Source organism: Lipophrys pholis (genome assembly GCF_963383615.2).
Source record: "Lipophrys pholis genome assembly, chromosome: 3".
Lineage (NCBI taxonomy): Eukaryota > Metazoa > Chordata > Actinopteri > Blenniiformes > Blenniidae > Lipophrys > Lipophrys pholis.
In genome coordinates, this window is record NC_137627.1 from 7,235,418 (window position 1) to 7,259,696 (window position 24,279).

General features: G+C 43.6%; 2 protein-coding genes across 4 annotated transcripts; one reads left to right on the forward strand and one right to left on the reverse strand.

Annotated features, from left to right (window-relative positions):
• Positions 1-1,275: 1,275 nt before the first annotated feature.
• On the forward strand, positions 1,276-6,920 carry tagln (transgelin). 2 transcript variants are annotated; one of them, XM_080460593.1, is made up of 6 exons: positions 1,291-1,696; positions 4,970-5,012; positions 5,432-5,620; positions 5,704-5,875; positions 5,954-6,056; positions 6,398-6,920. In XM_080460593.1, the coding sequence occupies exons 2-6, from the start codon at positions 5,001-5,003 to the stop codon at positions 6,534-6,536; spliced, it is 615 nt and encodes a 204-aa protein (XP_080316719.1). In that variant the 5' UTR covers positions 1,291-1,696; positions 4,970-5,000; the 3' UTR covers positions 6,537-6,920. The 2 variants fall into 2 exon arrangements, with proteins under 2 accessions (XP_080316720.1, XP_080316719.1); XM_080460594.1 differs by lacking the exon at positions 4,970-5,012 and having other exon boundaries at positions 1,276-1,696.
• A 1,981-nt stretch (positions 6,921-8,901) lies between these two features.
• pcsk7 (proprotein convertase subtilisin/kexin type 7) lies at positions 8,902-23,639 on the reverse strand. 2 transcript variants are annotated; one of them, XM_080458957.1, is made up of 17 exons: positions 23,554-23,639; positions 21,660-21,976; positions 21,106-21,348; positions 20,830-20,964; positions 19,471-19,636; positions 19,251-19,341; positions 18,735-18,789; positions 18,423-18,561; positions 18,181-18,281; positions 16,036-16,203; positions 14,442-14,546; positions 14,245-14,347; positions 11,962-12,118; positions 11,757-11,851; positions 11,529-11,634; positions 10,994-11,111; positions 8,902-10,355 (listed from the first exon to the last, which is right to left on the reverse strand). In XM_080458957.1, exons 2-17 carry the CDS (start codon positions 21,924-21,926, stop codon positions 10,080-10,082), a joined length of 2,325 nt encoding a protein of 774 aa, XP_080315083.1. In that variant the 5' UTR covers positions 21,927-21,976; positions 23,554-23,639; the 3' UTR covers positions 8,902-10,079. The 2 variants fall into 2 exon arrangements, with proteins under 2 accessions (XP_080315083.1, XP_080315084.1); XM_080458958.1 differs by having other exon boundaries at positions 23,534-23,629.
• Between the last annotated feature and the right edge of the window lie 640 nt (positions 23,640-24,279).

Sequence of the window (24,279 nt, forward strand, 5' to 3'; positions counted from 1 at the left end):
GCGAATAATAAAAGTGACGTTCCTAACAGGACTTCAGAGACAAAGGGATGTGGAAATGGTGTTTTTTTTTTTTTTCAATAAAACCATCATTAAAACTCTACTGTGGGAAGAAATGAGTCCAAACTTGGCCTTTGAAGAAATTGATATATATTTTTGTGGTTGCTTGTGGAAATCCTCCAGTCTCTGACATCAATTTTGGACAAACGCAAACAAAGTATTTTAATCCCGTGTTGTTCTTGTGTTGAACGGAGCATTGCTTGACTCTTTGTTTCCTCATTTTGAAGCGTTTGTCAGTGGATTTCCAAGCATTCTTGGAATTAATGTCCCCCTGTAAGGCAAAAACTTTCAGTTGAACTTAAGCTTCGTGTCAGATTCCATCACATTGTCGTCTTTGTGACATGATGCAGAAGTTCAGACCAGCTGCTCAGTCCCAGAGCCAGTGAGATAATCTGTGGCAGAACAGTTCCTCCCGTCGTGCTGCATCATGTTTTTTAGAAAGAAGTTCTTCTCCAGCTGAGCGAAATCAAACATGTTGACCATGAAAGTGGACAAACAAATACATTTGTTTTATGTACCTCCCTGTTCTCCTTGTCCTCCTCATCTCTCTGCTGGTTACTCACCAGAGTTCAGTCTGGGCTCAGGTAGAGCAGTTGTTTTTCAGGTATTTTAACAGGCGTTTGGTCAATACCAACAGATGTTAACTTTTTAATGAATGTTATACTTTACTGTAATGTAACAGGGCTTAATATATTGTTTTGTGGCTGTGTTGAACTTTGAGCTGCATAAAACATCCAACCAGGATGTAAAACCTGTATGCACATATAAGAAACTATAAAATGAGCATTGAAGGGTGAGTCGTCCTTCTCAGAGGCCTGATTATAATTTGATGAATTCTAACATGTACTGTATAAAAGATTGTGTTTGTTTTATCCACCCGTCCAGGTAGTAAGTGAGTAAAGCCTTGACTGTTCCACTTGGAGAGATGCCCGTTCCCAGACCACCGACATTAACAGCTGTACTGGACACAGCAAGGCCTCCAGGTCGACCTGCATGTTCTGGAAGTGGGAGCAGGAGCTTGTAGAAGCTGCTTTTCTATATATTACCACTGCGACCCCACCTGGGCTTGGGATAGAAGATGGACTTATGGACTTATTTTATGAGACAATCTGTGTTTTAAAAACGTCCCACTAACACCAACTACTTTTTAACTTCCCTTCCATCCTCCCTCTTTCTCTCCCTCCAGCCACTTTCAACAGAGAGGGATGCGACAAAAGTATTTGGAGAATTCGCACTGACCAAACCAGCAGCGCCTTGCTGCTGCTCCTCTCCTCTACATGGAGCGGCTCTACCCAAATAAGGCTGGACGTTTTTAACCAGACGCTCAGGGAAGGGACGTACCGGGTAAGGGAGAGGGAGCTGCTGAAAGGCCATGCCCTTTTAAGGATGAAGTTTCCTTATTTCCTTCCCCTCACTCGCCTAAGCTTATCCTGCCTGCGCCCTCCCTCTTTCTCTCTCTTTCTCTCTCTTTCCCTCAAGTAGAATAGTGAAGTCATCTCACCTCATCTGCTCCTTTTAAGCCGGCATTTTTGAGAGGGAGGTCCCTGCCAGGCATATACAAACACTCAGTCAAGCATCCTCACTCACCCGTACCGCTGCACTAGTGGCCAGCAGAGAGCTCACCTTATCCCTTCACACAGTGAGTATACTTTTACTTTTATTCCTCCTTGTCGGAGTGAAGCGACAGGAAAAAAAACCAAAACTGCAGTTGGGATGTATTTGTGAAGCAGGATGCCGATGAGGTGAATGACGGTGTCGTTAAGGCCTTCCTGACTTCTTATCACAAAGTGTTGACAGTGTTTACTGCCATGTTTGCCTCGATTTCTGTGCCGATGTGTCATATAAATTATGGATTCATGGTTGCAAATGATAGAATCGTTGTTGTAATTATATGTAGGAATTAGCGCGAGAGAATTAAAAGAAAAGCTTAAAATATTGGGTATAATAAATATATAGGTTTCACTTCCACATTTCTGTTTTTCTTGTTTCTTTCATCGCATTGTTTTAAACTTTGATTTCATTCAAAAATATCTAGAAAAAGCTTTGCGGTGATGGTGTAAGGAAACGAATAGGATTCATAAGCATGGAAATTCCAAATCCTCATATTGGAGGAGACAATAAACTGACGTTGGAAGCTGTCCACAAATGCATCATTTTCAGGATGTTATGACCACGACTGCTTTAAATTATTGGCTGAAACTGATAGAGTTTCCCTCATGGGAATGAGTGTTATTAAACTCTACAGACCAATAAACAGAAAAATTGACGTTTGCATAAGGAACTTCGCTCAACATGAGCTGTGTGGGTTTTATTCCACATAGCTTAATTCCCGCAGGGTGCTCTCCTTTCAAAATAGGTGAAACAATCCATCACCAAGTACAGTTCCAGTGTTACTGGACAGTTGATGTGTTTTCCATGTGAAGCGAGGCGAGGAGACGCAGACAGGAGAACCAGCCAAGGCTGGATATGCAGAACCGAGATAAAATGATCGGCAATGCAAAGTCATGTAAGAGTGCATTGGAGTTATGATGCCTGAAACTACTGTCCACGACGTATGAAGTTGCAAATTATTGAAGATGGCAGCCCGTTGCAGGAGAGAGGGGGAAATGAGCCGCCAGTGGACAACTTGGTTACAGAACAGCAGCAACAGGAGCAGATAGCACTATCTGCTCTGCCAATCCTGTGGGAGCACATAAACAAGGCAGATTTCCATGAGACTATTCCTGAGAAGGCCAGGAAACTGAGCACATCAGTGCATAAAGGCGGGGTGCTCTGGAGGCCCCGAATTAAATCAGGCAGAAAAACATCAGCGCAAACCCACTGACGTTACAGAGTCTGTCAGAATAATGGGAACCATGAAAGGCTTTGGCAGCGATTTCACAAAAACTATTAGTGTGCTCTTAAACCGTCTGGCAGGCCCGAGTGAAGCGACGGTTGTGTGTGTGTGTGTGTGTGTGTGTGTGTGTGTGTGTGTGTGTGTGTGTGTGTGTGTGTGTGTGTGTGTGTGTGTGTGTGTGTGTGTGTGTGTGTAGCCGAACCAAGACAAAACCAGAGCTGTGCGACGGAGTGAGAGGAAAAAGAAGAAAGACAAACTTTAAGAAACAGAGTCGACCGGCTCGCTCCAACCGGGTGACCCGGCTGAGTCTGCACGAGCAGGACTTAATTACATATTGCATGTAAAGCCGAGCTTCAACCACTTCACACCAGACCATGACCCCCAACACACGCAAAGAGCAGAGAAGTCATTCACTCACAATTGCTTGCAGGAGATTATTCATACCAAACTGTTATATGGTGGCTGGCTGGTTGGAGCTGCAATGACGCCACCTCCCCTCAGACCACCACAGTTCGCCGCAGCCCTCGCACTGGTTTCCTGTTCTGGCATCTGGGCGGGGTTACCATGGTGACGGAGAAACAGAGCAGCAAAAACACCAGCAAATGGGACGGAGATGATGAAGTTATGTTTGGGGGGATATAACGCTTTTTGGACTTAGGGCAGGAAGAATTTGAGGCGCTTTTTTGTGTGTATTTCTAAATGTCTGTTCTCCTTGTTCATGACGTCTACTTTCCTGTAGTCCTATCAAATCTTGTTTCATGCACCATTTTTCTCAGCTACAGAGCAGTAGGGACAAATTAATTTGTACCACACACACTATAAAACCATTTGCTTGATTCCATTATAGGTCCCACCTTTAAATCTTAAGAAGCAGCCAGGCTGCACATTCTTTTCTTTTTTTTAAGAGCTTTTTCAGCAAATAATACTGAGTTATTGGTTATGGGCTGGACTCCAACCATAATGAAAGGCCTCTGGACACACATAAACACCAGAAATAGATGACCGGGGCCCTACCGGGACAAACTTAACCTCCAAAAAAACTATTTCGTGATCTTTGCCTGTCGTGAATCACATGCAGTCTTCTCTTTCCTCTCTTGTCTTCACTTCCTTTGAGGTTTGAGTTCGTGATTCGCTGTATGGCCCAGAGAGCCGTTTAACAAACTAACAGAGGCCAGAGGGGAGAGAAGACAAATGTTACTCTGCTTTATCAGTTATAATGTGACGCATGTGGGTGAGAAAAACATGGTATCGTCAGTGTGTGTGTGTGTGTGTGTGTGTGTGTGTGTGTGTGTGTGTGTGTGTGTGTGTGTGTGTGTGTGTGTGTGTGTGTGTGTGTGTGTGTGTGTGTGTGTGTGTGTGTGTGTGTGTGTGTGTGTGTGTGTGCGTGTGTGTGTGTGTGTGTGCGTGTGCGTGCCAGACACAGAGCTACTCTCTGGACTTGTGGTCGGTGTGTAAGTGAGCGTGTTTGCCCTGCATGTGTGTTTGGTTTCTTGCGGTTCTGGAAACGCACCGCAGGGAATGCAAAGAATATCAAACAGGGTTGTTGGTAAGACACCGTGGGCACAGTCCACTCCTGTCCCCGACATCTCCCATTCTCACATTGGAGAAATGCATTTCATCTTTTAACACGCAGGGATTTCATTGAGCATTCATCATCTACATCTTCACATTAGCTGAAGTGAAAGTGGTTAAAAAACAAACAAACAAGTGTTTGTTAATATGGAAAGAGCTGATCTAATAAACATCAAAAAGAGGCAGAAGGTAAAGACATGTACATCTGTCTAATGAGCAAATGTCACTTGTTTCCATTGCCCGGCTGCGAGTTTTGAATCAGTTAAAAATCGAATTAAATGGGGAAGAAAAAGACGGAGGGGTTGATGGAAAAGAACTGTTACTCTGTCCGACTTGGCCCGGCTTTACATTCTTTCACTTTCTGCAGTAAAAACTAAAGAAGACTTGTTCATTGTTCTGATGCTGAAGTTTCCAGTCCCTTCAATCTTATGCCAGAAGCAAGTCGATGTCCCAACTCAGCTGCAGGGTTTAACCTTCTACATCTTAACTCTGAACCCTCTCCAGGAACAGGAAGTTGACGTGACCCGACAACAAGATGGCTGCAAAGGTTGGGTGGTGCAGACAGCACTTTGATTCGGGTTGTGCACTTGGCTGTGGGCCCAAAGGCAATAATGAAGCAAAAAAAAGAAAACTGGTGGATTAAAAAAAAAGTGCTGGCAGAATGTATGCGATGACAGAGAGCAAAAGTCAAAAGTTTAAGCGTGTGTGTGCTGAACTGGAGATTCAAAGCTGAAATGAGCCGACTGGAGCTCCCACTGCACACCGTGACGGTGTACACGAGCAGACGCAACGCTAATAATGCCACTGTTCCCGGGCAAGTGTTAAAACTGGGTGCTGAGCATTTTCGCTTCGATACACGCTTCTGAACTGCATGATCGGCGTTTGTATTTGTGTTGAGGGCAACAGCAGCAAAAAAAACAAACCGCCTGACTGTTAAATGAATCCGTCCATTTCTCCACGACTCAGAGTGTCGGCATGGCAAACAAAGGCCCCTCCTACGGCATGAGCCGGCAGGTTCAGGACAAGATCGACAGCAAGTACGACCCTGACCTGGAGCAGATCCTGGTGGAGTGGATCACTCGTCAGTGCAGCTCCAGTGTGGGAAAACCAGAGCCCGGAAAAATGGGCTTCCAGGCCTGGCTGAAAGACGGCTGCGTGAGTGGAATAGTAGCTCCTTCAGTTCGAAGTTTAGTTTTTAAACATTTACTTTCACTGATTTGTTGATCTTACCTGCTCAGGTCCTAGGCGAACTTATCAATAGTCTATTTGCCGGAGACAAACCCGTGAAGAAGATCCAGAGCTCGCCCATGGCCTTCAAGCAGATGGAGCAGATCTCCCAGTTCCTCAACGCTGCGGAGAAGTACGGCGTCACCAAGACTGACATGTTCCAGACAGTGGACCTTTGGGAAGGTCAGACAGGCTTTTGTGTTTCTTCAAACGTTTGATGTTGAATTGCTCGAGTCTGAGCTCTCTGGTTTGTGCCGACAGGTAAGGACCTGGCGGCGGTGCAGAGGACCCTCTCTGCTCTGGGCAGCTTGGCCGTCACCAAGGACGAAGGCACATACAATGGAGACCCGGCCTGGTTCTTCAAGTGAGTCCGAACTAAAACAAGACTCTTGGCTGACCCTTTCAGACCCCCACTCTAACTCGGGGGGGGTCTAACTCGTTTCAGTTCAGCGGCCAAATAAAATCCAATTTGATGGAGAGTGACCCAGACCTGTAAAATAACCACAAGTTCAAATGTTTTTTTTTATTTAAGTGTCAATAGATGAGAATAGACGATGATAAAATGTGTTTATAAAACACCCAGTTAAAATGTAACAAATGACTCAACTAATGTTTTCACTTTGGGAGGTTTTCCTGTATGTTTGACACCCCTGGTCCAGTCGACTCTTCCCATCTAACCGTGACTTTTAAAACTCCATCTTGCAGGAAAGCACAGGAGAACAGGCGGGATTTCAGCGACGAGCAGATGAAGGCGGGCAAAAATGTCATCGGCTTACAGATGGGTTCCAATAAGGGAGCGAGCCAGGAGGGCATGAGTTACGGCCGACCCCGGCAGATCTTGTAGACCCCCCACCCCCCCTCCCGCAAAGCCCCTCGATGCCTCTCAAACCCCTGACTGGTCCACTACAGCTGCCTTTATGCTTTACTATTACAAAATATAGATTATCTTCTCTCACAATCCCCCCCCCCCCCCCCCAGCATGGTGCCTCTGCTCATCCACCAGGTTTCATCTCAGACACAAAAGTCTGAATTATGGCATCTGTTCCCTTCATTTTAGCCACGTAAGTTCAGGACTCTAACATGAATATTGATTTGTTTACATCATTTGTTTCCAAATCGACAGCTAAATACACCTTATGTTACCAATCACTCCCCTCATCGCTAAGCCTGCTGTATCAGCGCCAATATTTTTGTACATTGTCTTATTAAATGATGACTTTGAAATACATCTGCAGTCTGAATTGACTTTGTGATTCTGTTTATGTGACTTTTGCAAGGTTGAGACATAAGTGAACTGTAGAAAGACAAAGCTTCTACTATCCATCCATCTATTTTCCATGTACATAACTTCTATATATATCGATTTCTATCCAGTTCACCGTCTAATTCTCAATATTATTTCATAATTGGTCTGGTATGAATAATGTGTTTTGAGTTTATAAAAACATTCATAATGCAACAGCCATAGAAGTTGTTTTTTTTGACATTTCACACCAGTTTCAATAAAATTGTCTTCACACTGGGATTGTAGTAATTTTCCAGAGTAATTGCTTGGTTTTGTGAAAATAAAAGACATTTTCATCACATTCACAACAAAGAAAAGCTTTTAAAGGTTAAATTTAAAGGTAATTGACGCACTGTTTTACCGGTCCGGCCCCACTGAAGATGAAATTGGGCTGTATGAACACACAACTGGTGCACAGTTTGCTTTGATTTAAAACAAGACTGGAAGGGTTAAGGTAAGCCACTGAGAATAACCAGTCAAGTGTTTGTCAGCTCTATTATCCATCTGCTGCTTTTGGGACTGTTCAGCTGAAATGAGATCATGATCAAGCATAATGTTACGATTATGAACAGTTTACATTAATTCAAAATGTAGCAAGGCGGCGTGAAGAGCCACATTCCTTCTCAATGTTTTTAATCATATCTAAAATAAAGTCTATATTCAACACAAACTATTTAACCCAATTTAATGATTTTGTTTGCGTGACGGTTGCTTCATGAGGTTGTTGCGCAATAAGCCTTTGATCGCAGCTTGTTTTCTGTTGCATTTTACGGAGGCCTTCATCACATGCAGACTTTTCCTAACAACCAGTAAAGTGAACAATGTTGACCAGGTTTGTCTAGTTGAGGCCAGATTATTTCTTCCTAAAGGAGATTGAATCCATACAGATGTGGGGAATGTGAAGTCACGCCGACCTTTGGCTATCCAACCAATTTCTTCTTGTGTGTTAGGTATTAGTGAAGGTTTTCTTATAACCATATATATTATCCTACTTCCGTGGAGAGGTCAATTTATTTAGTTTGTTATATATATATATAAAGTAATATTTTAATAATAATAGTAAATTAATCTCTATATCCCCTTGTTTGTTTTCTTGAGGGATTATCTCAGTATTTATTTATTATTTTTGTAGGATTCGTTAAAGCCCGCCTCTCCGCCTATAAATAGGCGGTGTCTAAAACGTTCGGGGCTGCCCTCTATCGATGAATCCCGTACTGACACGCAGCCCGGCGGCTTCTCTACTTCGACCTCTCCCATTCGTACCCGCAGTCAGGCGGCTTCCTTCTCCGGCTCTTCCGCCTTCGTTGTATGTTTGGGGTTAGCACAGATCCTTTTTCCCTGGTGGGATCGGTGGTCCTGTTTTCGTTTTTTGTTTGTCCTGCAACAGTAGGTTGGGGGTTTTGTTTGTTAGATTGGGTGTTGGTACCGGCTCCGACGGCCCTGTACAGGGTTGGCCCGGTACCGCACCTGTTTGTTTGTTTGTGCCATCCCACCAGGTACTTGTTCTTTTGGATATTTTGGTAGTTTAGGACACGGGGTGGTTTTGGGTTTTGTCGGGGTCTAGTTTGTACATAACCCGCTTGTTTCTTCAGGTTCAACGTTTTTTTTGAATTAAAAACCCACGAGTGAATTAAAAGAAAATTAAATAAAAATTGTAAAAATCCAACTGTTTCCCAGTGTCCTTCCAGATATGTTCCGTCCCTCCTCGGGGTGTAACATTGTGTCAGAATAAGCACAGGGTTAAGAGACATTAGAACAAGACGCTGCTTCTTACAAAACCATACAACGAAGACGGTTTTAAATTCCTTAGGATGACGCCACGCCACAAAAATGTATTCGTAGAGCCACCAGCACCAGAAGAATAAATGTGACTCTAATAAATGTGGTTGTGACAGGTCAGAAAACAGTAGCGCAGTCAAAGATACTCCATCAACTCTTTTATTTTCACTCCGATCACCTGTGACTTGCACAGCAATTCACAGCGTCCAACTTCACACCAAACGCTCCTTTACATAGAAAAATTATAGTTCTTTATTACATTCTTAAAAACACTTTGTAGAAATCCTTAAACACAGTAAACCTGTACAGCAGGCACACATTGTGTATGTGTATATTTATATATATATATATAAAAATCCCACACTTGAAAATCCTACTTCAAGTTTTGATCAGTAGTTGTTTGCTATCTCCCAGAGAATAATCCCAGACTGAAAATAACACCTCAGAAAATAATATCTTCTGATGAAAATACACCAGTACTCTCTTGAGTCCTCACATTTTCCAACACTTTTTGCATGGAAGACCTTGTTTATTACAAGCACTCGTCACATACACAAGTACACACACACGAACACAAGCACGCACGCACACACAGCATTGTATCTCTCTCAATAGTGCACGTCACTTCTCATCAGGCACATTCATGAATGACTGGGAAAAGGGAAAATTCAGACTTTCCAGTGGGGGAAAAAACAAACAAATAATCTCAGACAGACTTTATGAGCCTGGCATGGATAATTAGATCATTCTGATTTTACACACATGTAATCGCTTTGCAGGTCTATTTGGGTGAAAACAGCATTGATTGTCAATTATCTGTTGTTTTGTTGATGGGCCAACTGGCCCAGGAAATGAGATTTTCCCCAACTGGTAAATTTCCCAGTTCTCAGTTACATGAAGGAACCGGATTTCCACAGTTTATCCCACCGGCTTGTAAACTTTGTCCTACTTTGGGTGCACGTTTCACACACAGATGATGATGTAAATACATTCATAGTTCCACACAGGACTCAGCTGGGTTGCCGTTCTGCCCTTTCTGAGTTGATCCTGAACCACGGCCATGTGGGAACTTTAACCCCACGGCAGGCAAAATTCCAGTGTAGTTTTTTGTTTCCTTATGAGAAAATATGTTAAGGGGCAAGTGGACAGTAACAACACATATACATACAAGGCCACTTTATCAGGGGACTGCAGAGGAGGACAAGTGTCCATTCAAGTTCATCTGCAGTCGTCTTGAGGACCCTCCAACCAGAAGCCCCCCCCTGCAGGACTTGGAAGGGGGGGGGTGGAGACCATGAGAGGGTTCAGTCCTCTGGCTTGGTGCTATGTTGCCAGCTGTTCTTCAATAAGGAGCGGCACTTTGACTTCAGAGTCCAGCACTGTCTTCAGCTCCACCTCCGAGTCCTCCCCCCCATCCTCGTCCTCCCCCTCCTCCTCCACCATGGCCTCCTCCACTCCCCTCATCCTCCGGCCCCTCCTGGACCTGCTGCGTCTCCTGGGCAGGCAGAAGAGGGCTCTGAAGTCGAGGTGGGCGAGGGTGACCTCCAGGGTGTAGTAGAGGGACCAGAAGAGAGCGATGCAGCCCAGCAGCAGGAGGAACTGGAAGGGAGCGGAGAAAAAGACGAGACGAGACGAGACAGAGGAAGGTGAAGGAAACAGAAACATAGTCCCTGAGTGTATGGAAAAAGTGAAACTCCCTTAAGACGCCAAAACACCGTGCAATCTGGATCCTTGATCGTGGCTCAAAATCTGTGGTCCTATGTTGTACAATGAGACGGTCACTGGCGCGGTACTGCAGCCGGAGGCAGTTTTGAGACTCCAGAAGAGGTCAAATACAGGATCAAGTCTACAATCTTCACTTATTTCCAATCAAAAGCTTCAGCTTGTGAATGCGCGATCAGAGTCGTCTCCTGAAGGCACAGCTTGTGCACATGGATGATGCCAATTTCAATTGAATGGACAGTGACATCAAGGAATCTAACTGCGTTCACTTTGAAGTTTACCCTTTATAGATATGTTAATATAGTCGCCCAAATATTACAAAAAAAAAACTATTTTCAATACAGCGCAGCTCCAGATCACTGCACATGTTGTAGCTTAACTTTTTTAAACAATGAAACATGTCACTATAACATATTTCAGTGCTATCATATTCCATTATTGGGAAGAAAAACAAGCATAGATGATGGAACAAAGCCACTGCAGTGATAAATGTGTGTTGTGTGTGTCCTCCGTACCTTGAGGCTGTTGGAGGTGAAGGGACTGATGATTTCTGGGGGGATGTCCAGGCCGGGCGGGCAGGGGAGAGAGAAGCTGCTGTGCAGGTACGTGCCGCTCATGGCCTCCTTCACGAGCCTGTCAAGTATCACACAGCCATTTTAGTCACACCGTGAACCCATCGACACTACGATTCTGGTTAAAGGAAACTATATCATTACGACCAGCGATCTCATGTTGTGTATTGTGAAACTACTATCAGGACCTGCACTGACTGCTGCAGCAGCTCATCAGTAGAAGTGTGAACCCCACAGGGATCGAAGGGGATGATATCGATGTGACACGGACCAGAGCAGAGGGGGAACACCCCACAAGAGTTTCAGAGATGACCAAGTCCTCGAGCCATCAGTCAGTCTGCGTCTATCATCCTCACATCTTTATGCGCATCTGTTTTAAGCTTCTAGTACATCAACTTAGTTGACAAAATGTTCACGAGTGGCCTAATAATAATGCTGTGGCTGATATGTGTAGAACGACAGTTGCTTGTGTGGTTACCTCTGTCTGTCCTTGACTTCATCGAAGCTCATGGACGAGCCGTACAAAGTCAACTTCCACTGCTTCAGCACTCCCGTGGTGGCACACTGATCGGACGATCCCTCTCCTGGAGGAATAGCAGGAAGTGAGGAATGACATGATGAATGCAGAATCCTCAGGATGAAGCTGCTTTTGGCGCGCCCACACCTTCCCTGACACAACAGTGTTTGTTATGAGTGTGTATCTTACGGTGGTCAGATATCTTGAGGGTGTACAGTCCTTTGGCTCTCTCCCCCCAGCAGCGCACAGTGGAAAAAGTCCAGTCTTGGTAGCCTGCTGCATCTCTGAGTGCAAACAAAACAAACACACAACAACCCAAACTTTTATTGTGGTCTACATAAATGACTTTGTTCGTGATCGATTTGACATTTCGCTGCACTTCAAATGAACAAACCTGTCGATGGCCCGTCGAGCCCCGATGACGGACGTCATGCCACTGGGACAGACCAGCGCGATCTCCAGGTTGCCCCGGCAGGGGTGGGCGATCGTCACGGTGACGGCCACGTGTTCCAACGTCTTCATTCCCGACTGAGCCAGGTCGTCATCGGAGACTGAGAGAGAAGAGCACAGCTCCATTCAGCTGTGTGTGAGAGAGTGTGCGCCCATTCTCCACGTAATGTGTATTTTACTTTACTGTTATACCCCACCAGATGGAAAAGGATAAAGAATTCCCTCTGATGATGCTGCGACATTAAGTGCATGTATGTAAGGTTTGTAGCATTGAAATGCTTTGATATATGTTCATCTATGGATCATGAAAACTACTTAAAAACAATGAGAAACTGTAGAGATTTTATCAAAATGTAGCTTGAAGATAAACTTAGGACATGGAAACCTGTTGTTTCCTCACTGATCTGAAAACTGTTAAACTGATACAAGACCCAATGTAGTGTCACGCTGTTATTAATTGTATTTCTCCAGGGCTGGAAGACACATCTTGAACGTACTCTCAGATTAAAACAACCGTCTTTCACTTCAGCTGTCAGGACTCAGTGTCTATCACAGAAGAAATAAAGAGAAGTAAAACTATATTCTGTGCTACCAAGCCTGACTCCACCTGCAATAAGGGCTGTGCAGACACATTAATATGTTACATTTTTAATATATATAAGCAGGTAACATGGGTTAATTCACTGTGAACATAGAAATTAAAATGTAGGACAAACAGGCTGGTTCTAATGCTGCTTACGTACAATCTCCAGCCCATATTTATACAAATGTGTTGTAATTCTTAATATTGTCAAGTTTTATATGTACATTTGATTTTAATAGTTATTATTGTTAATCTATGTTGTTATCATTGCACCGTCCAGAGGGAGCTGTTTATATTTTCATCGTGCCCCCATGTATGATGACGATAAATCTATTCAATTCAATTCTGTCATTGCATTAACTTTTCCCCAACTGTTTTCACTGCATTTAAAGTTGACTTTTCTCTCTTCGGTCCGTCTTCTTTGCTTTCCTCCCCTTCAAAACGTCGCCTCCCCAACGACATAACTGGTGCTCCGTGCTATGCAAATACATAACTTTCAATCAGAAAAGGTCAAACACAGCCATGCAGCTGCTGCCTCGTTGAAGAAAACAACTCGACCCTTTTGCCCTGAGCTGGACGTGCTGGGGATTTCAAGGCCAAATCCAGTCACAGCGTGCATTTAACATAAACACAGCAGCTGTATTTACACTGTCACGTTCTGTCACTCTGACTTAATTCTTTCAAGTTGAGAGATCAGATTTTCCTGTTTACATGAACACTGAACAAAGAGATCGGATTTAGTCTCCCAAACATTTAATATCCGATGTGCCATTTCCATGGACTGATCTGATAATAAATAAGGATTAAACCATATCATTCGAGCACTTGGTAATTTAAATCGGATAGTACCAATCTACTCAGACAGAACTGCTTAGACATGGTTTTAATCAGATTTGTTATCGGCCAACCAACAGCCACAGACGCACAGTTAACTTGATCTTCACATGGGCAGCAGAAAATGTGACATGTTGAAGGTTTGGTGTACAAGCCAGCGAGGCAGCGCCAGCTAACAGAAACTACGACAACAAACAGTGAACCGTGGGACGGGGCAGGTCTGGCAAGGATCTCAGAGGTTTAAAAGAGAAAATGTGGAAGGAGGGAGCCTGATGTGATTTCATTTCTTTTTAGAAAAGAAGTCCAGACACACTTTGTCACTGTGATGTGTAACTTTCAGTAGAAAGTAAAAAAAGAAAGAAAAACATACTAGTCTCTGGGCTCGGCTCCCGAACGTAATAAGGCCATGAAAGTGGGAAGATAAAGATCGAGGGAGGAGAGGAAAAGACATGACGGAGAAGGAAATGTTTCTGCTTGAATGAGGTCACTGTGAGGATATGTGAGAAAACGTGTGAGAGAGAGAGAGATTGCTTACACAGATAGCTCCACATGAGAGATTTTGATAGGTGAGAAGAGAGCAAGGAATGACAGGAGACGAAACACTGAAGGTACTTTGGGTAAAAAAAATAAGGGGGGGGGTCTGGAAAAGTCTCACTCGACATTACCTTATATGGACAGAGAGACTGTCTGAGGAGCGGGCAGGGTGGGAGGGAGGGCGGAGGGAGTCAGTCACATAGCGCAGTGCGTAAACTCGATGAGTAAGTGTCCAGAGCTGAGCTGAGGGAGCGAGGGAGAGGAGCAGACTCTTACCGTCCCAGGTACGGACCAGCTGACCGGGATAGGTCAGGATGGACATTTCCTCCCTCATCACTGAGCTCTGATAGGACACGAGGAACGGCACCGACTCCCACACCTCATTTAAAAAAAACAAACAAGAAATATTTAAAGAAACCTACTTCCGGGCCAAAATGACCCCAAGCTCACAACAGATGTAAGTCTGGATGTACCTTGGCGGCATTAACGAGTCTCCAGGCGTTGAGCAGACCGAAGCCGTGCTGGTGGCTGTGATGAAAACCCGCTCCGTTCACCCTCCAATCTGCACTGCTGTCACACTATCACAACACCACATTATGTTATGGCGTCGGCTTCCAATACACTTATAAACTAAATCAGTCAAACTTAATCCAGGGCTGCTCAACCTGCTCCAGAACGGTCACTGCCTTGTATGTTTTCAGACGGCTATACAGTGAGAGATTCTTGTGGTCTCAGTTAAAAGATGAGTCTTTTAACAGCTTGCAGATTCTTAGGGAAGCAAAATGCTGGACTCTACGTAACTGCTACTCGAAGGATGGCTAATTCTCTGAGAGCTTCAAAAATCGATTTTCTGAAGGTATAGTGGCAGAGATGACACCCAGGGTGATGTTGTGATTCCTCAAATGTACAGCCATACCCAAATTCATGAAATCCATATCAACTGCTCCAGTAAGTTTGTTAAAGATCCATTCATTACGATTTGATGTGCTGGAGCAGGGTTGCAGCTAAAACAGTTTAAGCTCGCCCACCTGCAGCAGAACTTGTTTTCGTGTGAATTTTGCAGCTATGCAAGAGTCTCATCAGATATCCCAAAGCAGACTTTCAGAAATACGTCTTTCGTTATTATGCTGCTCTGACCATCAGAGACAACCATCTCGGATTGTATAAGAAAGAAAAATAAAACATGTAGGAAGACAGACTACAGTCTTGAGAGAATTCACCAATTTAAACTTCAAAAACTGAGGAAAAAAAAGGAAATTGTGGTGATCAGTTTGAGTCTCAACAATTTATCAAGTTAAAAGAGTCCATGTTAATTCAACTGTCTGGCTTTGTTTCTTTTCTCTATTATATCATATTGAGACCCAAATATTTACAGAAGCAGCCTGACCGTGAAAGCTTGCATTAGAACTCAGGACAGAGTCGACTTGGTTTATACATTGGTGAGTTCAGAGAATATTGAAAGAAACTTTCTATATATTTACCCTCATCTAAAACTACTGTAAAGTTTAGCCTTCTAAAGAACAGGTTGGTAACTAATACAACTTTTGACAATAAAGCTGTGTCTCCCACATGTCTGTCCTGACAACCCCACTAGATTGGGGAGTTTTCATATTGTAACAATATTCTTCAAATACTATGGTTTCCAAAAACTTGAGCTTGAATTTGAATGTTGACGCCAAAATGCTTGTAGGTGTGAATGTATTCGTTTCTCTTGTTGTAGGCATGACAGTTGGATAAATATTACCAGAAAGACAAAGCCCTCCTTAAAAACTGAAGCCAAAATGTCCCTATCACCCCCTAGTGGTAACAATAATGATCACGGTTGACACACATAGGGGACATGAGCCAAACTAAAACTCCAACAGATTTGGACAAAATATGTTCATTTCAAGTAGTTTTTAAATCACACCGACTAAAAACATTGTTATTCCTTCTTTTTAAACAATCCAATAAAAACATGTTGAGGCATTATGATTGACCACACCCACACATGACTGAGGCAGACTCCCGTTGCAATTGGGAAAAATAGAAGTCCGAGGATGCCAAGAGGAAATGGAGCAGGCTTACCTCGGTGGCAGTGAAGGCGATGATGTGCTGGACATCCCTCCAGCTGAGGCAGGGCCGGACCTGCAACATAAGAGCCACCATTCCGGCCGCCAGGGGGGCTGCAGCAGACGTGCCGGTGTGGCCCTCCGTGCAGCCCGTCCCCTGCTGCATGGACCAGTCCGAGGTCACCTAACAAACCGGAGGGATGGATGGATGGATGAATTGAGCGTCTGACATACAGTTTGGAGAATTACACAGGGCGAGGTGGTACAAACTCTGGCAGGCATCCAAATGTAAACAGTAATGAGTCTGTATTCTGGTATACGTTAACATAATGCACAGCCTTTAGAGGGCATAACCAAAACGAACTGAGAGCCGAGGTTTAGTGCATAAACTGACATGTCACTTAGGCGCCAGCGCCACGGAGGTTGCTTGACAATTTGACATATTTACTGCGGCTGGGCAGAGTTCATCAGTGTTCGTGTACAGTAAATGGAGTGCATTAGGCATGTGTGAGAGCGGGTTAAGACCCTGGGAGTGTTGAGCTTTAAGAAGATAAAAAGAAGTAAAGAGAATTTAAAAGTCATAAAAAAAGAAGGATAGAACCACTTAAAGAAAGTAGAAACTGAAGCGTTTGAAAGACTGACATTTATCAGCAAACTAAAAAAGACCTTTTAAATACTCTTATACAATTCGGTCTTCCATTACCGTGTGCGTGAACTATATTGGGCAACTGAATCCAGTCGTACATGTGTCTTCCATGTACACAGCCAGCTGCCTCACACATTAGTGGCAGCCTGTTTGACAGGACCACAGCGATGTGGGCTGAGGTATTTCCGATCCTGTTTACATGCAAGGCACATGTGGGCCTGGTCCAAAAGCTGCTGCATCCAAGCGGACGGTTTCCAGATACCATAAATTATCGGGTTGTACTGGGATTCCCAGGACGACTGGTCATCCTCATTCATCGCAGCTGTCTATGTGGCGACAGTGGACGAGTACCATTAGGAGACTCTTATACACCTTGTGCACATAGCATCAGCGAGAGGAACTGTGGTTAAAATCCTGCAGCTCCAAGATTCACCTTAATGAATCATAAGGAGACATGTGGAAGCTCGGATTAAATATTCAAAACCACAACTTTTGATTTTTCCTTCGACTTTTCCAGATGGCCTGTGAGCAGACTGTGGCCTGTAGTCGGGTCTGGCTCTCTCCAGAGAAGACCCAATCATGCCTAAGTGATCCTCAGCATTGCAATGACATCCCGGTCCAAACTGGGTTGCCGTGGCGACGCACCCAAATAGCAGCAAACAGGGGTCATAGACTCCTGTCACCACCATCAGAAACATCATTTTTAGATGGAAATAGCTGCTGAGCATACAAAGGCTCCCAAATAACCGCTCCTTCTCCCTATAAGTTATGTTTTAAGGCCTTCTCAGGTTCTGTATTGTGGTACAAATAAATACAGTCTTACATAACATGTTTGGTTAAACTCAATAAGGAACAAGCACTCTGAAATCAATGGTGGAAAAACCAAGCTCAGCAACAACTTTAAACTTTCACTACTTGGTCACAGTTAATAGTAATCAAAGACAAATCTGATTTTCTTTTCACAAATTAATGCTATAAGCCAAATTCCGTGAGATCACAGGATGTTACCAAACAAAAAAAAAAAAAGGGGATTACACAAAGACTTCAAAACCAAACTTTCATGAAAAGAAATACAATTTGACTGTGCTCCAGACACAATTATCAGCATATTTAACAGTGAAAGCCTCTGAACTTTTTCCATCTGGAATCTCCCTTCATTGATATGGCAGCATCACTGATGCTACTTTTTCTAAACAGCCAAATCTTTGTGCGGCTGAATGCAATTGTGAGACCAAAGACAACTTTGATTTATATCATTAGGTTAAATATTTCAAGCTAGATTTTCTGCCTTTCATGCAACGAATACTACAGGCAGTGAAGCAGCCTGAGAGCATGATGGTGCCACCACCTTGTTGTATTTGTGCGTGTATGTACTCAGAACTGAGATGTATGCAACAGTTTTGGTTCATAAGAAATATAAATCGTGATGATCATAGCTCGATTTTTTGCTTTCTTGGGCAAAGATTTTTGGCCTTAATAGAAAAGTCGGCACGTGTATGTGTTGTGATGACCTACAATACTCCTCAGCCTGGTTCCTCCACTGCTGAATGTGACGGCCAGCATGGATGCACACTCCTCGGCGTAGAAGGGCATCCTGCCTTTTTCATCAACGGCACCTGCAACACACACACTGTGATTGTTTCTATGCATGGGACCACACCCAAGCAATGGTTATCATATGAAACAAAACACATCCAAACCCAAATCCAGAGTCTGTCTTCATAGACATGCACTTGACAGTTTATTAATTGCCTTACCGATTGTGATCGTGTAGATAGAGTTTGCATAGCCGTCGTAGTTGCAGTTGTCATCGTACTGGCCTCCGTTGCCACTGGCCACCACAAAGATACTGCCAAAGCCTCGTCTGCCTGCGATCACCCCATGCTGCAGAGCTGCCTGTGGATCAGATAGAAAACTTTAGGCAATGAATGAAAAGAACACAGTAAAAGGAACCAGTTCAAATCGCGGCATGAAACGTTCTTCTGCAGATGGAACAATTAATTCTTCCAATTGATCATTTGCAATTTGCTTCCCCCTGCTGGAGAGAAAAAGAGCAAAGCATCTCCTACCTTGCCCAGAGGATGAGGTCCATCTACAGTGTGTCCATCGTCATCTGGTCCCCAACTGTAAGACAACAAACCAAGGAGTATCATGAAATAATAAAAATGAATCGAATAAACAGGTTGAACGAGTGTTGGCTGCATACAAAGACCCATGCCTTTGAAAGTGAAAAAAAAAACACACCCAACAGCCATTAACCAACATGTCTTTGTGAGTGAAACTCATCAGGAAGTCTTTGCACTCCACAGACCATTACTACGGGGTCTGAGAGTTCAGATTTACTTGGATTATTCACTCTATATCGAAATAACATTTTTCACTACATTTTGCAAGGTCTGCTGGTGAAGCAGTTTATTACTGTGAGAATGAAATAGATTTTGCCTGTGATAAAAATAGAGCAGCAGAAGGGGGCATGTACACCAGATGTGTGTATAACATCATTTCCCACCAAACAAATTACACCCTGTTTATAAATGTGTAGTAGTTACTGGAGTACTAAACAGGAGAAGAGAAAGACATTGAACCTGCAGCTGTAGATGTCATTGACTTGGTAGTGCTTGTTGAAAGCTATGGCCTCCAGGCTGTCAGTCAGCGGGCCATCCAGCACTCGTATACCTGTGAAGAAAGTATTGAATTCGATTTCCTTCTGCCCCCACATGCACGTTTAATGACTCGTTATCTACCCTGGACATCATGAACAATGATTTTGTACGGCAAGATTAAACTAAATGATCCTGTCCACACCTGCCACTTTGCTGCCATAAGCCACCCCGACAGCACAGAAGCTGTTATTGGGAACGGCTGCGATCTCTCCAGCACAGCGAGTCCCATGGTGGTTGTCGCTGTGGACATCCGGGTGAGGCATGGGGTCCGGGTCATTGGAGTTCAGGTCATAGCTGCCCTCTGGACTCTAAAAAAAACCAACAACACAGAATTACTCATAGAAAAATGTGGCTTCGACACCATGAAGGAGGCATAAATGGCAGCTCAGAGGCTGCAACGATTGGCTTCACATGTAATTATACAATATGGTCAGGTTTCAACCAGGCATCAATATAAATGAGTCCGAATGACTGTATTAGTGTGTGTTTAAGACAAAAAATGTCAAATACATGTATGTTGATGGAATTAAGAGACATCAGCTTAAGCTGTTTGTTTCATATAAATCCATGCGGCACTCAATTACAATTTTGTCTTTGGTGGTGACGATAAGATTGTCAAGATCTTCACATCAAAGTTGCCCATCCCTGCCCTTCGGTGTATTTTCAGCTGGGGAAAAAGCAGGCTAAGCAGGATACCATCCAGACTTAAGAGGATCAAAAGCCACTGCTAATGCTGGAATTCTATAACAAATTTACTACACTCATGCAGTCCTGTATTCAGTCACGTTTTTCTGGTTTGTCTGCTGTAGTGCAATTCTAAGCTCTGAGGACTTTGTCAGAACTGCATTCCATTGGTTATGAGTCACACTCTCTGTCCACTGTTGAATACACCTCAACAATAATATTTCCTTAAACATGAACCCCAGCATTCTTACAAAAAAAAATGCTGTCTAAATATAAATACCACAGCTAAGTAATATGACTAGATATATATCACTCATTACATTTCCATGACACATAAAAAAAACACACAATTTATTTGAATCAAACTAAAACTTGATTTCAAAAGATTGCAAATATGATCATTCAAAGTAAATAAAAGTTTTCTAAATCGGACCATCACACCCAGATAATGAGATTGGAATTCTATCTGCTCTTGAAAGATACAGAAATACAGGAGCTCAAACAGAAGAAGCTGGCAGACTCTTAACCGCAAACATGGGAGATCAGCTAGAGATTGTTGATACAGACACACTTCATGCTGTTGCGAAGTATGATGTCGTAGATCAAACAGACAAAAAACTGCCAGGCTAAGAGTGCGTATCACCAAGAAAGATGTCTTCAAGTCTAAACTGATTCCACTCCCACACATGTACCCTGGGACAAAGACATTAGTCTAATTAGACGCCTTTGTCAAGTTCTAAGCGTAGCCTGACTAGGATGTGCAGGTAAACATAGCGACTGGGCCCAGACTGAAATTGCTGTTGGAGTTTTAACCTACATAGTTAAGCTGAATATCCTTGTGAGTGTGCTCCACCCCATCATCAACAACCACCACGGTGACTCCTTGGCCTGTGATGTTATGCTCCCACACTCCTGTCACGTTGATATCCATACCCTTATTGACTTTGTTGTGCTGCAGAAACAAAAAGATTGACAAGGAGTGAGGTAAGCAGAAGTGTAGAGGGATTAAAAGCATTAAAGTCATATTAATTGTTTTGTCACTCGAAACAGTTTTGTGTTGAAAGACCAACAAAATATTGAAGATAGTTCTCACCAGATGCCACTGTTTAGGGTAGTTGGGGTCGTTGAAAGCCAGAGATCTCTTGGAGCGGCTGAGCACGCTCTCCTTAGAGTACCACAGGACATGAGGGTGGGCAGCGAGAACATCCCCGGGATGGACACCGTCTCTCCACACACGCTCCACAGTCCCAGCAGCAGGACTCCCAGAGCATAGCAGGTAGTGGCCTTCTAGCTGCCCGATCTGGCCCCGGTTCTGTAGGCCAGCCTGCTCTGCTACCTGTGAGGGAAAAAGTGAAATTAAAACAGGACAACACTCAGCTCGCTGATGTTACATACATTTTAACATTAGAAAAAACTTCTGAGGTGAGTTCATGTCATAATGCAATCTTTCTAACTCTAACACATTAAGTGTTTTTGGAGTTTTATCTGCACTGTGACATTTTAACAAAAGCATTGCTGCTTCTGCCTTTTTGATTATGACTTTTTTTTCTTAAATAACTGCTGCAAGATGAAAAAAACAAGTATGTTTTTATGAAAACTGAGGAAAAGAAAGAAACAGAAGTAAGTCATCATGAGTCTGTGAGCTACCCTGTTGGCGATGACGTCCAGGTGCATAGAGCCCTGATTCTCATCATCGTCATCTTCTTCTTCTTCTTCTGTGTGGTGTGAGCCAGCATGGAGCCGAACAGCCCAGGACTGACCAGGGCCGCACGAGGGGGACTGCCATGGTGAGGGGGGTGAAGAGGACACGAAGGGGATGGAGGGGGCGACCGAGGGCATGAGGGTGATCAGCAAGAGTGTAAAGGACGAGAGAAAAATCAGGAAGAGGAATGTGGGGAAAAGGGGAGTGGCCATAGCAAGGACACGGGGTCAGCCAGGCAAGCCCTCCTCATCTGAACAGCAACCTGGACACGAGACAGAAAGGACACTTTGAGAATGAGAGGCTGTATATTTATCATCTGTGTGCGGCTTTCGGAGGCAACATATTAAATTCACAGCATCACGCTAAGTGGGAAATGAGAGAGAGAGAGCTGTGGCTGTGGGACATTTGATCAACACTGTGGTTTCAGCAATACTAGTGTGAAGAGGTTTTCAATATTGAATGTCATTTTACAAACATTAATCTAATGAACAAGATCCAACAGCAACAACAAAGGAAAGCTGTTTGGAACTGGAAGAGAAGGTTTGGCAAAGTTTTCATGGGCGCAGCCTGCATACTCTGCTCAGCTGCCCATCCCACAAAAGGATCCATCCATCCATCTTGTATACAGCCCAATCCTGTGCAAGGTTACACCCTGGACAGGTCGCCAGTCTGTCACACGGCAAACACAGAGAGATGTACTACCACCCACACTCACATTTACACCTATTGGCGATTTAGGGTGACTAATTAACCTCACATGCATGATTTTGGACTGTGGGAGGAAATCTGCATATCAAGAGAAAACCTACACACATACGGGGGGGGGGGAACATGGAAACTCCCCACACTGGTATTTGAACCCAGACCATCTCCCTGTGAGGCCAGAGTGCTCACCACTGCACTACAAATGCATGTCTCTTACAAACATGGCATTTAAAAGGGACACAAACCGGCTCATGGTATACGATTGTTACGACAAATACATAGTATACATAACTTGCCCTTCCGTTTTGTGCGACAGTTCATTAAGTCAACTGAAGAATAAAATCGACAGTAATGAAAACATCTTTGAATGGACGTCGATTGGAACACCTATGAGTCACTTCAGGGCTTAAGGTACGAATACATGGCGATTTTGAGACAAACTGCCGATTGTCTCAAAAAGGTTTTAAAATGTTCGATTAAACTACTCTGACCGACAGACAATTATAAAACCAAACTTTACCAACAAGTACAACTACAAATAAACTAAACACACTAAAAAGTACAAACGAAAGCCTTCTATTCAACAAAACGACGAGCCGTTGCCCGCTGCTCTTATCTTATGACCCTATCATTAAATATTTGATTAAAGATGTTAACAGATGTATAATGACCAACAGGTCTATCTTGAATTTCGATCAGATTACGTAAATATCACGGGCCTTTAAATATTTTTTCGCTAAAAAATAAAAAAATAAATAATAATAAAAAGTAGAGCTTTGCTTTCCTGACACGACATAAGATGTCACGTTGGCTTTTCTTCGCTTTAAATTTTACCTGGTTAATCGGCAACGCGGGCACGAAGTTGTGTTAAAGACACGGGGTCTTCTAAATGACTTGAACACTCCAAAAAGGAGGGGTATATATGTATACTTTACACTCAAAAGAAGACGAACTAAAGTGGGAGCCGCGTTTCAAGTAGCGATGTTGTTATTGTAGCTCGGTTATGTTAGCTAGCGCCGCGACGTCAACCGTCTGTCGGCGTTTTGTTTGACGTTTCCGCCCCGTGGTGAGACAAAACAGCAGCGGTGACACAGGTAAAGCTGGTAAAGCTCACCTTGCTGGGGATGATCTCACCTTTCCACTGTATTCGTGTTCCGTCTCCGCCGCTTCTGGAGTTTGTAATAAACGCTGAGCTTGTCATCTCATTTCCGTAAGCGATCGAAGCGTGCTGCCTACGTCACACGTCACACGTTCGGCGAGTTACGTCAGACGTCGCACGACGCTTCACTTTACAGGGCTGCAGGCCTTCTATTTACTAATGCGACCTGATTTCAGGATATATACAACGTTATGTCATTTTATTTCTTTCAAAAGTCTACATGTGAATCTTGTGTATGTTTGTAGTCAAGACCACATAACCCGAGACCAAATGTGATCTCGAGACCGCCCCTGAGTACCACATGAGTATGTTGACAGTATAAAACAGGGATCTCGAGTAACTTCTGCACCTCTGTCTCTGTTTTCAAATTTGACACGCATCAAGCTTGTGGGATTTTTCTCTTGAAAACTGTCTTTCAACTTTCTATATCACGCAAAAAACAGGAGCTCACATTCACAGATATCAAAGTCAAATATTTAATGATTACATTAATGGCTAATGGTTGCGGCATGCACGGTAAAGGTCAGAACTTTACAGTTGTGGTGATTTATTTTGGAATCGCCACACAGAATGAGGCCATTTGTTGATCACATCAGTTATATGGGCTGAAGGAGAGCAACATTAACCCGATTTCTTTGGACAAACCGCTTTGCATTAGTGAGATAGTAGTGGTTTCAGGTCAGTAGATTCGTAATTTGCAA

Bases quoted from the DNA above. Each gene is read 5' to 3' on its own strand.
- pcsk7 (XM_080458957.1), bottom strand. From the start codon at position 21,926: ATGGCCACTCCCCTTTTCCCCACATTCCTCTTCCTGATTTTTCTCTCG. The intron at 19,637-20,829 runs GTAGGTTAAAAC...GGTTTTTTTTAG, and splicing joins AGGATATTCAGCTTAACTAT to AGTCCAGAGGGCAGCTATGA. The intron at 18,282-18,422 runs GTAAGGCAATTA...TGTGTGTTGCAG, and splicing joins TATCTACACGATCACAATCG to GTGCCGTTGATGAAAAAGGC.
- tagln (XM_080460593.1), top strand. The intron at 5,621-5,703 runs GTGAGTGGAATA...TTACCTGCTCAG, and splicing joins CCTGGCTGAAAGACGGCTGC to GTCCTAGGCGAACTTATCAA. The intron at 5,876-5,953 runs GTCAGACAGGCT...TTGTGCCGACAG, and splicing joins GACAGTGGACCTTTGGGAAG to GTAAGGACCTGGCGGCGGTG.